General features: G+C 36.4%; 1 protein-coding gene across 7 annotated transcripts in view; it reads right to left on the reverse strand.

Annotated features, from left to right (window-relative positions):
- Nucleotides 1-15598, reverse strand: part of MCTP1 (multiple C2 and transmembrane domain containing 1) — a 177056-nt gene that overhangs the window by 32262 nt on the left and 129196 nt on the right. For 4 of the 7 annotated variants that reach the window (XR_001873544.1, XM_017807237.1, XM_017807236.1 and 1 more), the window contains one exon: nt 6405-6458. Coding sequence is in view for 6 of the 7 variants with exons in the window: in XM_017807237.1 (XP_017662726.1) it covers nt 6405-6458 (54 nt within the window). In the remaining variant the exon portion in view is untranslated. The other 3 variants (XM_017807240.1, XM_017807241.1, XM_017807239.1) reach the window with 3 other exon arrangements.

Genomic DNA, 15598 nt, shown 5'->3' on the forward strand with positions numbered 1-15598 from the left:
TAATATCCCCAATTTGAGTCTGTTTTGCCTGCAATGGTAATTGGTGAGTGATCTCTCCCTGTCTTTATCTCAACTAATGAAATCTTTGTTGTATTTTCCCTACCCTGTCAAGTTGTGGAGGGGAGTGATAGACTGGCTTTTGTGGGTGCCTGGCATCCAGCCAGGGTCAAGCCACTACACTTATCCACTACTATCTCTGCTTCCTGTGGGACTGTCACAGTCTGATAAGACTGGAATGTTTGCTAAAGAGGATGAGTTATGAGACAGACCAAAACTTCTTTCTCTCAGCAATTGTAAATTCAAAATTAAGGGGCTTTAATCGAGGAAGTGTGGAAAAAACAGAAGAAATAACAACCCTTTATTAAAAGGTATATGTATGTTGGCAAAAACAGTAACAGAACACAAAAAAATTAGATAGTAATCCTAGCAAAAACAACAACACAAAGTCTGAATGAATACTTCTCTGTCCTTGAGCGCAGTCCTAATCGTGGCCTGCAGGGGGGGCACTGTTGGGCTCTGGTGGTCACCACGCAGGGAGGGGGTCTGAGGGGTGGTCTCGGATCATGGGAGAAGACGAAAGGAAAACGGAGACCCTTCCCCCAATGGGAGAAAGGCAGAAGGAAAAGCAGTTCACCCCTACGGGACTCACTGTTCCCAGATGACGGTGTTCCAAGGCTCTCCCCTTCTCTCCCAGCAAGCACAGACCTCTCCAATGAAAAAAAAAAACAACAAGTAGGTCCCGGCTGGAGTCACGAGGCAGTGGCGGTGCAAGGCTGGTGGTCAGGCCTCACCAGGACGAAAGAACCAGAAAGACTGGCTCCCAGGCTTTTCCTCCAGAAATGCCCGGACACAGTCCCTGTCTCCGTCCTGGCAAGAGAACTCTGCAGTCTGACCTGTCCTCTGTCCTGGAGACCAGTTCCCCAAATCCCAAAACCTTCCCCCCCTCACTCCAGCAATCGATGGGCCATTAGCATGGAATGCAGACTGGCCAGCCATTTCTTTTGTAAGGCTAATTGATTCCCTTCCCCCTTCCCTATTCAAACTCTGTTTCTCTTACAGGGAAAGAAAAATTTCTCTCTCAGATTTATAACCTATAACAGGGACTTAGATGAAGACTTGTTCTTTATTGCTCTACACTTTGCTGTAGAAAAAGTTCAAAAGGCATCTCTCCAAAACAGGTCTTTGGGGCTCCTCTTTGGAAGGTTAAAATAGGGAGCTGTGAATAAACCTGAAGAAACATTCAGGCAGCTGCCAAATACTCATGTATCAGTGACTACATGGCTTGCTTAGAGCTGCAAGTGGTTCATGACAGTAGTTTAAATGGAACTCAGATCTCATGATTCTGTGTGAAACCAGTTTAAAGAAATTCTGTTAGAAAATGAGGAATAGTCCATTCTCACCATTTTGAAGCCACATGGAGCTAAGGAGTAAACCAATCTGCACACGTAGGAAGGTTTCCAAGAAAACCCTGCAGTAAAGTGTTTTGGTTGTTTCCTTTAACACTCATCATTTCTCTCCCAAGTCACAGAGAAGACCATACAGATGTTTTTAACTACACCTTAAAATTGCTTTTTGAGGAGAAAACAGTCCTTTTTTTTGCCTCAAAGAATTTAAATCTGCTTAGTTACATTAAAAAATAAAATTAAGGGTAGAAGGAAAATGTAAGGCAAAACTATGTCACATTCTTAAACATCTACCATAACTTCAGATATAAATATCAGATTCTGATCTCACTAATACCTAGTTTACTTCAATAACTTTGATAGTATTTCAGAACTGTACGAGGACAAGGAAACCTGATCTCATTAAAAGTAAACCTCTCAAAGGCTGTTCAAATTACCTGTTTTCAAAGGTACATCATACATTGATGACAAAACTCTTACGGTGTCCTAGTATAGGGCAGGAAGAAAACTGCTTTTTGTGGAAGTTGCTGTGCAAAGGCTCCACATGATGCAAGCTATATCCAAGCAAAAGTAACTCCACGGCTGTGACTTGGACGTGATCCAATGATCAAAACCAGCATCAGCTGGTATTCCAGAGTATGGGCTGAAGCAGTCTAGAGCATCAATCCTCCTATTAAGTACAATTTTTGTAAAAACTACACTCCTCTTATCACTATCTCTACATGAATAACTAAACTGAGCTGAAACAAAACTGCACTGAGAAGTTTGACTCCATTCACTCTATTTCTCAATATCATTTTTCCACCACATATTTTACAGGAAATAACTGCCACTATAATAGATCACCATCTTCTCTTTTATGGAATATAAAAAATGTAGGCTACATCAGTGCTATCCTTCCTCCTCTTCATGATCTACTCTCAGTAAAAATACAGGGCGTGCTTCTGAGACAGGTTACAAACGTGTCTTGACTTGAGAACAAAGTTAGTACCTCTCAGCAGCAATGATTAAAAGCTTTAAAACATATTTTAATTTGACTCAACTATCATTTATTATAAAAGCTTCTATTTATCTTGAAGTACAATAACATTGACTGAGAACTGAGAAGAATTTTTCAAAGAATGAAAGCCTAGAGAGAGAGTAGCCAAAGGTGCAAATGATTGGAATATTTTTTATGAATAAAATATTGATATTGTTAATAAAAAGGCAAAATAAAATAGTGTTCATACCGTGCATCTTCCTCCACTTAAGTCTGCAATAGTAACAGTTACCACTAGCCTGATTCTGTGGCACCCTGAGGGCTTCCCACAAAATGCTGAGCTTAAATTCTTTGAGATTATCTGATATTTTACCTGGAGCTTGTTCAAAGAATAAAGCTATTTGAAAAGCATATGTGAATTTCTGAAATGACAAACTAAAATCTTAGATACCTAGATTATGTATATTGACCACTGTTATCATAACTGTGTAAAAATCCTTCTGATAGCTTATTGACTTAATGTAATTTAACTGACTCTTATTTGCTAAGATACTCTATAAACCAGTGTTTGGAAAGGAGCCAAAAGAAAAGAAAATAAGAAGAAAGAGAGAGAAATCAGATTAAACTGTATATCTGGGATTGGCATAGGTTTAGCAAGTATTACAGAACACACAGAATGCAGAATGCAATACTATTTCTTGGAAAAACCAGTATCAAATGAAAGACAAATGCCTGAGCCAAACAAACTACATCTCTTTCAATTCCTAAATATTCTATCAGTGGCCACATGACAAAGAAGCAGTATTAGGAAAAAAGTGTTCCACTGCTAAGCACCACTTTGTAACTGATACAAGAAGCATACCTGCCATTTTAGTTTACTATTGATATTGCAAGTGAAGATGAAAGTTATGATTCTCCAGTAAAAAACCCACATCCTCTGACCTTAAACTGACAGTCCTATCTACCCTACCTTAACTGCAGCAGATGGTGAAAGAAGTTACTAAAATCCAGAACATTAGAATAAGACTAAGTAACACGGTAAGTGCAAATCTACCTTGTCAAACTCCTTTCAGTATTCCACACCATTATTAACAAAATGCATTACATTAACTAATTACATACATATAAGCAGTCATCATCCTTAGTTTATTACTTCTGTAACTCTGCAGTTTAGGGATGTTGAGCAATGCCCCTCCATCACACATAACCAACATCAGCCCATGCCGACCTCATCAAGTAGCTAGAGTTACCCTTTCACTGTGAGCAAGTCACTACTATCCAAGTCAGCTCTAAAGAAAGACACTTCATAATCCCACAACAATCTCTAAGTGAAACATACGGACAGGTTTAGGTAAAGCCTGCAAGGATTCTTCATTAAATGGAAAACAGGTGCTCCTGTTCTGCGTAATGTCCCATTTACTGTTAAGTCCAAAGGTTACAGGACTAATAGCTGCCTTGTGGTAATCTGGGAGCGAAGACATTGGCCATGGTCAAACAGCTGGGATGTATTTTACATATTTGCAACATATGCTTCAGTTTCAATTAAAGTGAGGTTTTGGCACATTTATTATTCTTGTAACTTTCTTCGCATAAGAAGATTCATTTTCCTGAATCTTCTATCATGCCATATGAAAAAAACCAAGAGAAATAATAAAAGCCAGAGGCCATTATCAGCTGGTGTTACAAAATCTGCATTTGTTTTCTCACGAAACTTCATTTTGCACATAGCTTTAAGAAAACCTATACATGAACTAAAATAACACAGAAGTGCATCCTTCCATTTAGCCAAAAATACATAACAAGAAGAGCAGTATGAGAGTATGTCTAGCGCACCAGAAAGGAAAAGCAGACTACTAGCTTTGAACGACAAACAATTATAAGCATGTGCTTATAATTTACAACCCTAGTGTAAAATAATGCATGCTGCAAACATACTGAATATAGGTGGTAGTCCACATATGCTTATTTTAAGAAGTGTAAGATTTTTTTTTCCCATTCAAACAGCATATTCAATCTTGAGAGCTCAAAACATTTGCAATAACGAAGACAGCTTTGAATTTATAAAAATCAACCTTAACACCTTCTGTATAGAAAGACAGCTCTTAAATATTCAATAAAAGGGCTCACTGAACACACACAGTAATGTCAGTACTCACTTTTATTCAACCTTGGTAACTAGATCTAGAAGAATGTTTGAACTCTAGTGTCAATTTGAGAAAGCTGAATATTTGATCACAACACTGAAACCTAGAGTGATATTTCTAATTAGGTATGTTTTGCCTGGCGTTTGCTAATCACCAGAGAATTGGGGGGAGGAAGGGTTGACCCCCGCCCTCATCTTCCCCTTTAAAGGAGTTTGTCTAGCAATTTCCAAAACCCACTAAGCAGTAACTACATAGGCTGGCTTAAACTACAAGCAGTCAAGCAGTATTCTTTCTGAACTAACCACAGTGATTAAAATATCCAGGAATACACACACTACTAGTATCATACATTTGCAGCAGCTCTAATAATAAAGCAGAAAGAAACAGGAGAAAATGGCCTCAAATGGATGGCAGATCAGTGTTTATTTGAAAACAAATGATGATTCAAAGCCAGCATGTTGAGATAAAATACAAGCTCTTCACAGCTACATGATGGACCCTTGCAATAAATCATGTATTTTATTGCCAGAAGTGGATGCTCATATCATTTAGTGTTAAAAACCGTCGCATATGTGTTTTGTAAAAGAAGGTCTTTGTTATTACAATGTTTGCTCATTCTGAAATTATGTAGCTAACAATTTAAGTGGCGTATAGAAGAATTTCACATAATAGCTTTCTGTCAATTTTAAAATGTTTGACCTGGCAATGGAACAAGGAAAATAATCTTTTTTTAAATCATTTCTCATATTTTAGATGTTAGCTAACAGAAAAATAATCATTCAGGGTATTAACTAATCATGGTGAATTTTCTGACATTTCAAATGCTGCTGCCAGCATATGAATTGTTATATTCTTCATATAAATGTATATCTCAGCCAGAAAAAAGGTCAAGAGTATAAATACACTGTTTTTCTCCTTTCAGAAAAAAAAAAATTGCTTTACTAGAAGAGAAGTGGGGGGAACATCCGTGAAGGTCAAAATAATCTGAATTTTAATACAAAGTTGTTGTAAAACTATATTTTTCCTTTCTTCCACAAATACCACCTTTCTGATAGGAAAATACCAGCAACAAAGGGGCTGTCTTCACTGCACTTGTCTCACCAGAAAGCCATCCTGCCAGTGCTAGCCATTGCTTCAGTGGTGGAAGGTCATTCTAATTTCTTTTCTCTGTTTTTTCCCTCTCCCTGGGGGACAACCAATCCAAGCAGTCTGATAGCCGGGCTAAATGTGGAAATGAGCTGTTATTCACTGTGGTTGCAATCCTCAACCCAATCAGCAGCCTCTAAACTGAACCACATCCACTCAAACAGCTGAATGATCCCCCACAGTTTCCCACCTTGCAGGGCCACAATGCAAACTTCAAATCAAGTGCATGTCTAGGAGAATCGTGATTACTTAAATGTCATATGGAGTGCAAAACATTTAAGCCGTTCTCCCACCAAGTAATTCTTTGAAAATTTTAGATGTCAATATCCCAACTTTAACCCGTATGGAGTTGCTATTTCCACATCATTTTTCACCTGAAGTGCAGTCCTATTTGTAATATTCAAGACAGGAGGAATTTTTGTCCTTCAAAAACAGTTGTTGCTGCAGTTATCTTCACAAGAGCTATCAAGTTCCAGACATGCTGAATTATTTTTGTTCCTGGCAGAAAAATATTTGACCCAGCTCTGGACTGGGGGAAAAAAAAAAAAAAGGCAGGATTTATAGATCTCTATGCTTTCCTGCAACACACTGTAGCATTATTAGGATGATAAACAGATCTGTCCAATTTTCTGGACTAAAACACTTCAACTCCTTTTTTAACTGTCGGTAAAAACAGTGTCATGTCTAAATTCTCCCATCCCCAGATACCCAAGTGCTAGGAAACATAATTACCTTGTCATCTCTGTCATCCTCTTCTTCCTCGTCCTCTAGCATGTCCTCCACTACCTGCAGACAGAAACAGTAGTAGTTGTCATGATTTAAAAAGGTAGAGTTTTGTTCTGTCAATTCTAAGCCTTTTGTAGATGAAAACTTTATTAACACTTGAAATAAATGCGGAGGGAAAATGTACAACCAGGAAAAAACACTTGATCTAGAGATTCAAATTTAGGAAAGCATTATAACTTTAATTGACCTACATTAGGGAATTATATACTGAAAATCCTTCCTGCACAAAATGCTTGCTTGACAATTTAAGTATTTAAAAGGTAGTTCAAAATTCAGTATATGCTTGCTTTAATTAAAGGAATCCTTTGTCAGCTCCATTGGTGCCTACACGGCACACACATATGCTCACTTCAAATTTACTGTTACCTACATAAAAGTGCAACCTTTTTAATAGAATTTACAGTATTCACCAAGAGATTTTTGAAGAATACAAAGCTGGGAATAAATTCACAGTAGTTTATTTCCTTATAATCTTCAACAATTATGTATTCCATATGCTCTATCAGCATTAGCACTGTGTTTCTTAATAGTAATTTTATACAATCTGTGCATTTAACTTTATGCACATTCATTGCTAGCTGCAGCTGCCACATATCTGCATCTGTGTATTTTTCCATATAAAGTTCTTCAGTCTAGCACTGGGAAATACACACACACATTCAATTCATTCTACAAATATTATAATTATTAATCACACCATGAGCATGATATGAACCACTGAATCTACTTTATAGAGGTTAAATGACTTTCCAAAGATGAGCACTGGCAGATTCAGACTTAAAAGTCAAAAATCCTTCTCTCATGACACTGTGATCAATGACTCTAAGAGGAAAATTCTCTGTTGGTGGAATGAAAAAAAGCTGTACCTCCCTATAACCAGAAAATAATGTGCATCTTCAGATCTTTATTTATATCTAAGTATATATTAGGATACAAGAAGAGCCATAATAAAGGTCAACAAAGATTCATCTAGCCCAGTGTCCTATTATGAATGCAAAAATCGTATACTACCTATTATAAAATATGCATAGAGTGGAAAAGAGAAGGAAAAACTCACTGATATGAAACAATAATAACTTGGCCTATTTTACAAACTTGCTGCCAACTAAAATGGTAGTTTACTACGTGATATAGGTGAAGCTACAAACAATTTTAGTGTATTTGTCATTTAAGACAACACATTAAAATTATAATTTCATAATCAGCCTCCAAACACAGCTGTAAGGATATTCCCAAATCCATGTCCAAGAACTTAAGGGACTTTTACACTATCCTAGAGCCAAATTCAGGTAAGAGAAGAATGGAAAAACAAAAGTGTGTGTATTGGTTTCCTGTCTCAGCTCAAACATCAGGAAGGTCACAGTTAGTCATGTTACATGGGCCCATGCAAAACATTAACAATGCACGGTTTGATGTAACATGCACATCTAGTAGAACACTGTGCAGACATGCAAGTCAACTGCACAGTTCAGAACATTTCCAGTTTCAGATGCTCCTCCTTGTTTGAACTCTGTTCCAAAACACCTCTGACAACAGTACTTTGGAGGGAAAGGAATGTCTAATTCTGTCTACTGCCTGCTCTGTCTTGGAGTTTAGAATCAAAGATAAAACTAGAAACACAAAGCAACCATAGAAAGTGAGCATGCCCAAAAGCACAAGGAGGAAGTATAATGCAAGCAATGAAGAAATTACTCTTGAATTCCTTCCTGCCCAGAACAACAATTTTAGCAGGAGGAGCCTGACCGACCAAAGTTTTTGTAGCCTCTGACCCGAAGCCAGCTAGGCAGGTGTACTTCTGAGTCCCCTCAGGTTGAAGAAGGAATCCAGGCTGTGCTCTAGCCACTATCCATAAAGAAGTCTCCCTCCTGTTCTTTGTTGGCCTTTTAGGCCAGGTCTGCTCCATTGCTCAAAAAAAGGGGATCAGAAACAGTGACAAGAGAGTTTTGGTCACAGGGAAATGCTGAGAGCACATTTGTGAAATGAATGTCAGCTCCCGCTTAGCTCAGTACACTATCTTACACATTCAATTTGGAAGTGTCTGAGAAATCCTGTCTTCATTGACCTCCCTGTGAAAAAAAGGCATTTCCTGTTTCCCATGCACCTACATCACCTTCTTGTCCCTCTCCTGGTAGCTGACTGTCATCTTCCCTGGCCTGCTCCAAATCTTTGGAGAGCTGAGCCGTAAACTGCATCACTGGGCTGAGTTCTTCAAAAAACCGCATCTCAAACTTTTAATGTAGTGACCCAGTTTACTAAGCAGCTCCAGGAACACTCCACCAGCTCTACTAAGAAAATGGTGAACTGAGAAGAGAGGACGAAAACAAACTGTTAAGGGCTGCAGCAAAATGGAAACCCTCTTAAATCAATTTTGCCACATGGAAAAAAACCACTTAACTACATCAGTAGTTGACTAAAACCCAAGGTATAAAACAGATCTGTTGGCTCACATACTCACTAACACCTGGAGCTGACTAAACTCAGTGAGTCTCTTACTTTTCAACACTTAAACATCTCTTTGACGTACATCCAGAAATTCTTTGTCTTGACAGGGTTGAATAGCTGAATGCCTATCTCACATTGGCATTAAAGTTAGCAATAGGACAATCAGTTGACTTGGAAATCTCTAAAGTTATTGCAAATGATAGCGGAGAAATCCCTTGCATGACAATACCTACTCCAAATTATCTGGATAATACTACTTCAGACTCAGTTGTTTTTTTTCTTCCACCTAATGATCTCAAACTACTTTACAAGCTTCTGTAGGGTGGCAAAATGTTAACTTGTTCAAAGGGCATAAAAAGTCCTTTAAATTACTTGAAGTATCAGACTAATCCCAGATTTCCAGCTCCTCCATTCAATTTTTTAATTCAAAAGTCACTACCAGTGTATGGTCTAGTACTAGGTTAGTCACATCATCAGTTACATTGAGATTTGGAGTACTGAATTGTTTGGAAAGAAAAACAGAATTCAGATATTGTAGTAAAATAAAATGTAGTGAAAGTGTGCCAATGCCCAAGATTAACAAATAATTCTTTAAAGTATATGAAACATATATAGCCCATGCTTTCATGTGTCTTGAAATTCAAAAGGAAGAGCAGAAAAACATGACACACATGAACATACACACAATACAGACACAGTAATACAATTCGTTAAACCACCAAAACAAGCGTTTTCAGAACTTTGCCACAATTAAAACAAGGTAAGTAGATTCTTCATAGTCTTATGATATAGGAAGAAACACCGTGAAGCCTTATAAAAGCTGTATACTGAAGTACAGTCTACTTCTGTAGAACAAAGCAAGGCTGTTGAAGAGAAGCACGGTGGATCTGAACACAGATTTCACTTCAACATTATAGTAGGAATGCAGTAGAAAAAAAACCCACAATGGAATTTTTTCTGCCTTGATTCTGCTTTGATTCTATTCAAATAAAGTGCACATGTACCCCTCTGTTTTAAATGAACACAGTAGTTATTTGGATGCCTGTGTCAAGCATTGTACCTGGAGGAGATATAATGGAGGGAAGGAGGAGATGGGGAAGGAGGGAGAGGAGAGAGGGTGGACAAGAAAAAGCGTATGGAGATAAAATAAAATGTTAGATTTATTTGAATAAAAGTTCTATGGTAAAAATCTTAGATTGCCCTGAGAATATTCACTCTAAATTATGCTTCTGATACCTTGCTTGAAATCAAGTAGTATTAATCAAACAAAGGAATAGCACTGGGGAAATCAGAAGGATCTAATGCAACCAGTTAAAAGTGACATGACCTTCTGCAATATCACTTGTCACAGACTTATATGCCACATACTGGTAGAAGGTCTTGAAAGAAACTGTTTCTTGGTACTGTCCCTTGAATGTAATATGAATACAGATGACATTTTAAAAAACACACATAGATGGCCTCAAATATGGCACGTAAGCTACTTCACAGCCAAACAGTAACCAGACATTTAAATGTTGCAAAGTAAGATCCTTTCCCTGCAAAATAACCCTATTAAAAGCCTATTAATCAGAAGCAGCGCACAGTCTAATTCCTTTGTATTACCGTTATTACTGATCCATTCCTACCTTCTTTGAGAAACACAGGCCAAAATACTCATAATCAATAACAGATTGGAGAAGTCACAGCAGACAACTTACACTAGGTCCCCAGATGGAAGCACAGCTACCACATTTGCACACTGAAGAAAACCTCTGCATCTGTGAGGTAGAATGCAGTCTTCTGAGGAAGCTGACATTAAACACAACTTTATTCTAAGGAATTTATTCTAAAGATTTACTGACTAACAAGATAGAATTTCTGAGAAAATAATTGATTTTGACTTCTAACCTCAACACCTGCAAAGCAGGGTTGGATTCTAGTTATTTACAAGTGTGATGAATCAAAACCCACACATGTAGAGGACTTAGAAATACCTCCTGAATCTAAAGAATCAATGGAAAAGCGACACACTGAAACTTAACACCATTTTTAATGAAAGGTCCTTCTCTCTTAGCATCACCCCAATGTTTCTCATACAAAGTGTGCCAACCACAAGTCACTCCATTGTCTTTGTTCTCCATTTTTTGGCTGATCCAACAGAAACACCTGCATAGGAGATACTATAATGTCTTTACACGCTAATAATACCAGGTATCTGCTCAGCACTAAGATGTAAAATAAAGAAAAGAAAAAAAAAGAGGCACTACCTCTGCAGATAACCCTGATGACTGTTACCTTAACATTTTAACATGAAGCAATTCCCCCCCATTAGAACTTCTCTAGATCTGCTTTTATCTTACTTAATGTAAGATATATAGGTGGATTCAAATGAAAAACAAAACACTTTTTATGCCACATATGTTAGGACATAAAAATATCTACAGACATTTGTATTTTCATATATAAGTATTAAAATTCATATGAGAAAACAAAAGAGAGGACAAGATTTGGTTCCAAATTAAATGCACTTCAGATATGCAATGAATGTGTTCAGAATTGCATTGTTCAGGACTGTTTGGATTTAATGATAATTCATATTGTCCTGGCATAAAATTTACTGTAAATTTGTGAGTCATGCAACTCAGTGTTTATGTGTAAATATAATATAAAATTGTGCAACGTGTATGGATTAAGAAAGATGCATAAAACCACTTGGGCTCTCTCAGGTAATTTCCAGGTATTTTACGTGGGAGCAAATAAAACCATTGTTCACAAGCCCACTACAGCAGCAGTTCTGTGCTCATTTTCACAACGTGAAGTCTGCTTCTTTCATGGAATTGCCAAGGAGAAACTTTACAGGAGATACATACTAATTAAAATACCCACCTTTTTATATCACACTTACAAGGAAAATAAAAATCAAATTAACAGATTCTTATTTAAGAGTGTAGTATATTTGGAATACATTTGATCCTGATTTATACCATTACAGTTTGGCTTTGGGGTATTCATCTGCAGTAATCATCAAAATAACTGAACCACTAGATGTAGTAATAATTAGTGCGATAAGCTTGCCAGTAAGGTTGAACATATTGCAGTATGGATGACAGCAGATAAAAAAGAAAAGCATTAGTATTTTACGGCTAAAATACTTCCTCATTTTTACACAGGCACTCAAATACAATTATTTTCTCTTACAGAATGCATTTTGTTAGTTTATGCTGGAAAGTGCTTATATTGTGATTTAGTATGATTCTTAATAGGAAAAGAGACTTTAATACAGCTATCAGAGGCCTTTTGATGCATGCTGCTGATTACATGGAGTTCTGTAATGTTAATAACAGAATTTTTATTTACAGTATAATACATTTCTAAGGAAAATGCATCAGCAGTAAATACAGATATTTATACAAGAACATGTGACCTTTTTCCTGTTGTCAGCTTTATATGCCCTCAATATTCAGTTGTTAATGTAGTTAAGAGTATGTAATTTTTATCATAACGTGCACAAGTAGTATATCTCTTTCTCTGTACTTCTTTCAATATTTGGTTCTCATTTATTTTAGCTTTTTCTTGTATTTACACAATGCACTGTGAACTGAATATTAAGTGTTTATTTGAAGTATGTCTCCATCTAAAGGCTTCAACATGTACTGTACACTTGAAATCTCAGATCTATCAAAAGGCTTAATTTTTATTTCAGTAAGATTATTATGCAGGAATATTAAAAAATAACATCTTCACAAAATTTTGTGAGCTAGAATTCTTGGGCAAAACCTGATGATAAACTATCTTATAAACAACACAATGGCTCATTATAGACTTTCACTGCTATTATTGCTCCTCTTCAAATAGTTCTCAGATTCTAGTAGGACCAGATACACTTCTCTTATAAATCAGCATTTATCCAAGTTATTTTAAGTTTCTGGGTGTGATCCAGTCTATTATATGCAAGCTTGAAGTTGTCAAGCTTTCTGGTAGAGAAAATGTATGTTACCATGTTTTAGGCGAAAATTTAGGTAATAATACACATATTATTTTCATTTCACTTAGGGTTTTTTTCCCCGGGTATTTATTCATTTCTGTAAATACAATACAATACCAAAATTCCTTAACTCTTGGCTGCATTAAAATGTGCTAAAGTAAAAGAAAATCAAAGTAAAAATGAACAAAAATAATGACTACAATTTTTACTACTATGACTACGTAGTCATTTTTACTACTATGGGAATTTTTTCTACAAAAATTCCCATATGACTGATGGAACTTTTACTAGAAACTAAAGGGATATTATGTTATATAATATTGAGTATTTATAATAACCACTTCATCTGTCTAGTGAATCTTGTTGCCATGTAAATCTTGATGCAAAGGCAAAAAAAAAAATCATTAAAACAGTCTCATACAAAAAAGATGCCTGCTCTGCGCAGCGAACTTCAATTTTATTTTAGATGCCAGCAATATTGAAAGACTAAGTGGAGAAAAAAAAAAGATGCAAAATTTAAATTAAAAAAACAAGTGGTTCATGAAGAAAAAAAAATCCTTTTTTTTTTAAATGCTGGACATATTTCAGGTGGGGTTTTGGTTTTGGCATTTTGTCTTCAGGAGATCGAAACAAGCCAATATGTTCCAATGCTGCAGCACATTTTGGTTCTGTAACTGTTACTAGGATGAGAACAGCCACAAAAAGTTTTACCAAGGGGTTACTATATACTCTGATACTCTCCGTAAACCTCTGACAAAGGGATTGTTATTACAGCATGGACAGACTCTCTTAACTTTTAACTCAGCGCAGACAGCCATTTGCAGCAACACATTCTATTACACTGCAGGAGAGAAATGCTTACTGCCCAACACATATCTTTACCTAGTGTACTGTATGACTGTTAAATCAGTGCATAATGCATTTAAAATATTTATAGTACCAACATTTAGTTAAATAACCTTTATGTAAGATTTATGTTGTTTTGTTCAATTCTCATTTAATGGCAAATTATGAAGAGCATGTTTCATAAAGATAATTCTCCATTTAAATTCAGCAGGCCATCAAATATTAAAATTATAATTCTGATGCAATCTAGAGCAAATTTGTCCAGCTTCAGTGATTATTTGCACTCACAAAAATTAGACTTGATTAATAAAATTTAAATGCTTGATTAAGCTCACATTTTCATGTTTCTTTTCTGATATATTTAGAAAAACCCAACCCTGTCCCTTAGTGGGGTACTTTCTATATGATTCATACAGCTGGAAAATAAAAATATAGTAAAGAACAAACAGCTGCATGAAGACAACAATGATTGTCAGCAGACTACTTAATATTCAGACACATGTTGCCAGTGGTCTTTGTTCTTCAACAGCACATAGACAGATGATAACCTGTTTGCAAAAGGCTTTCTAACTTATTTTATTATGATAACAAATGGAGACAAAGTTTGTGATTAGCTAGGGGCTAGAAAATGTAAGGTAAAATCAGTTCTGCATAACGATGAATATAATTTTATAGAAACAACTGTACTTTCCTTACTTTTCCTGTACTTTTCCTTTAGTTTCACACACGTATTATTCTGTGGCTCTCCCACCAGCTCTTATGTTTTGGGGGTTTTGTGGCTGCTGCTATTGCTATCATACTGGAGGCAAAACTTCTCATGAAAGCACAGTCAGAAAGAAGTCAAGATGTAGTTTCCAACCTGACAGTAACCTTTTGTATTATCTTGTGCAAATGACATATTCTGGACACTGTCTAGCTAGAATACAGGTACAATGATTTTTATTTTTGCCATAAATTCATAGCAAGAATTTAGTCCTCACTTAGAAATCACTGCAGACTCCCTGGCAGAAAAGAACTTCTGGACTTGAAGCTCAAAATCCCAGAGTACCACACAGGCAAGGGTTCTAAAGCAGTTGGTGTTTGTCCTGTATTTATCTGCAGATGAAACTCTTTGAATGTGAGAACTGTAAGGACTCAGTCTTTAAGACCATAATTTGAAGAAACAAAAAATAAAGTTACTGATTTGTTTATTTACTTAGTAAATAAATTCAATTTCTGTGAAAACAGTTTGTTAAAGTCAGGCACTTTCCTGGTGGGGTTGGTTTCTATATTGAATGTACAGCAAAGCAGCACTCTTCTGCCCCAAACAAGAGCAGGAATAAATCCACCAAAAGCTCTGACAAGGCACTGTTGCCTGGCCCCCAGGACAAAGTGGTAGCATTCTAATCAGAAAAGGTCTTCTAGCTGCAAATGAGCTGGGGTTGTACAACCAGATCAAGCTCATTGTGCTTACCACCTTTTTTGGAGTGAAGGAAGAATCCAGTGAGATGGATATATTCATAAGCATAATTTTTCCCATTCTGTCTTTTGTTTTTCTTCATTCAGCAATATCCAGAAGACACATAAAGATCTGAATATACATATCATATTGGAGGACAGAAAGTATCCAGAGAAAACTGCTTAAAATCTCAAAATGGAAGGCTGTCTTTAGCAAAATTATTTTTCTTCTATTCTCAAAATTTTATCCTGAACATGTCCAGTTCTAAGTTTTAATAGAAAGACATACATATAAGTCATCAAAACCTGTGTAGCAAAAAATCTACAATGAAGTTAAAAGATGTCTTCTGTCATTTTACATAATTCTTACATCATGGCTAGGCTTCGCAAACGAAGATTAGGGAAAGGTCTCTACCCATGTTTGTCACAAGCGTGCTGGTGGCTAAAA

Source organism: Lepidothrix coronata, unplaced genomic scaffold (genome assembly GCF_001604755.1).
Source record: "Lepidothrix coronata isolate B3197 unplaced genomic scaffold, Lepidothrix_coronata-1.0 Scaffold18, whole genome shotgun sequence".
In the NCBI taxonomy this organism is placed as follows: domain Eukaryota; kingdom Metazoa; phylum Chordata; class Aves; order Passeriformes; family Pipridae; genus Lepidothrix; species Lepidothrix coronata.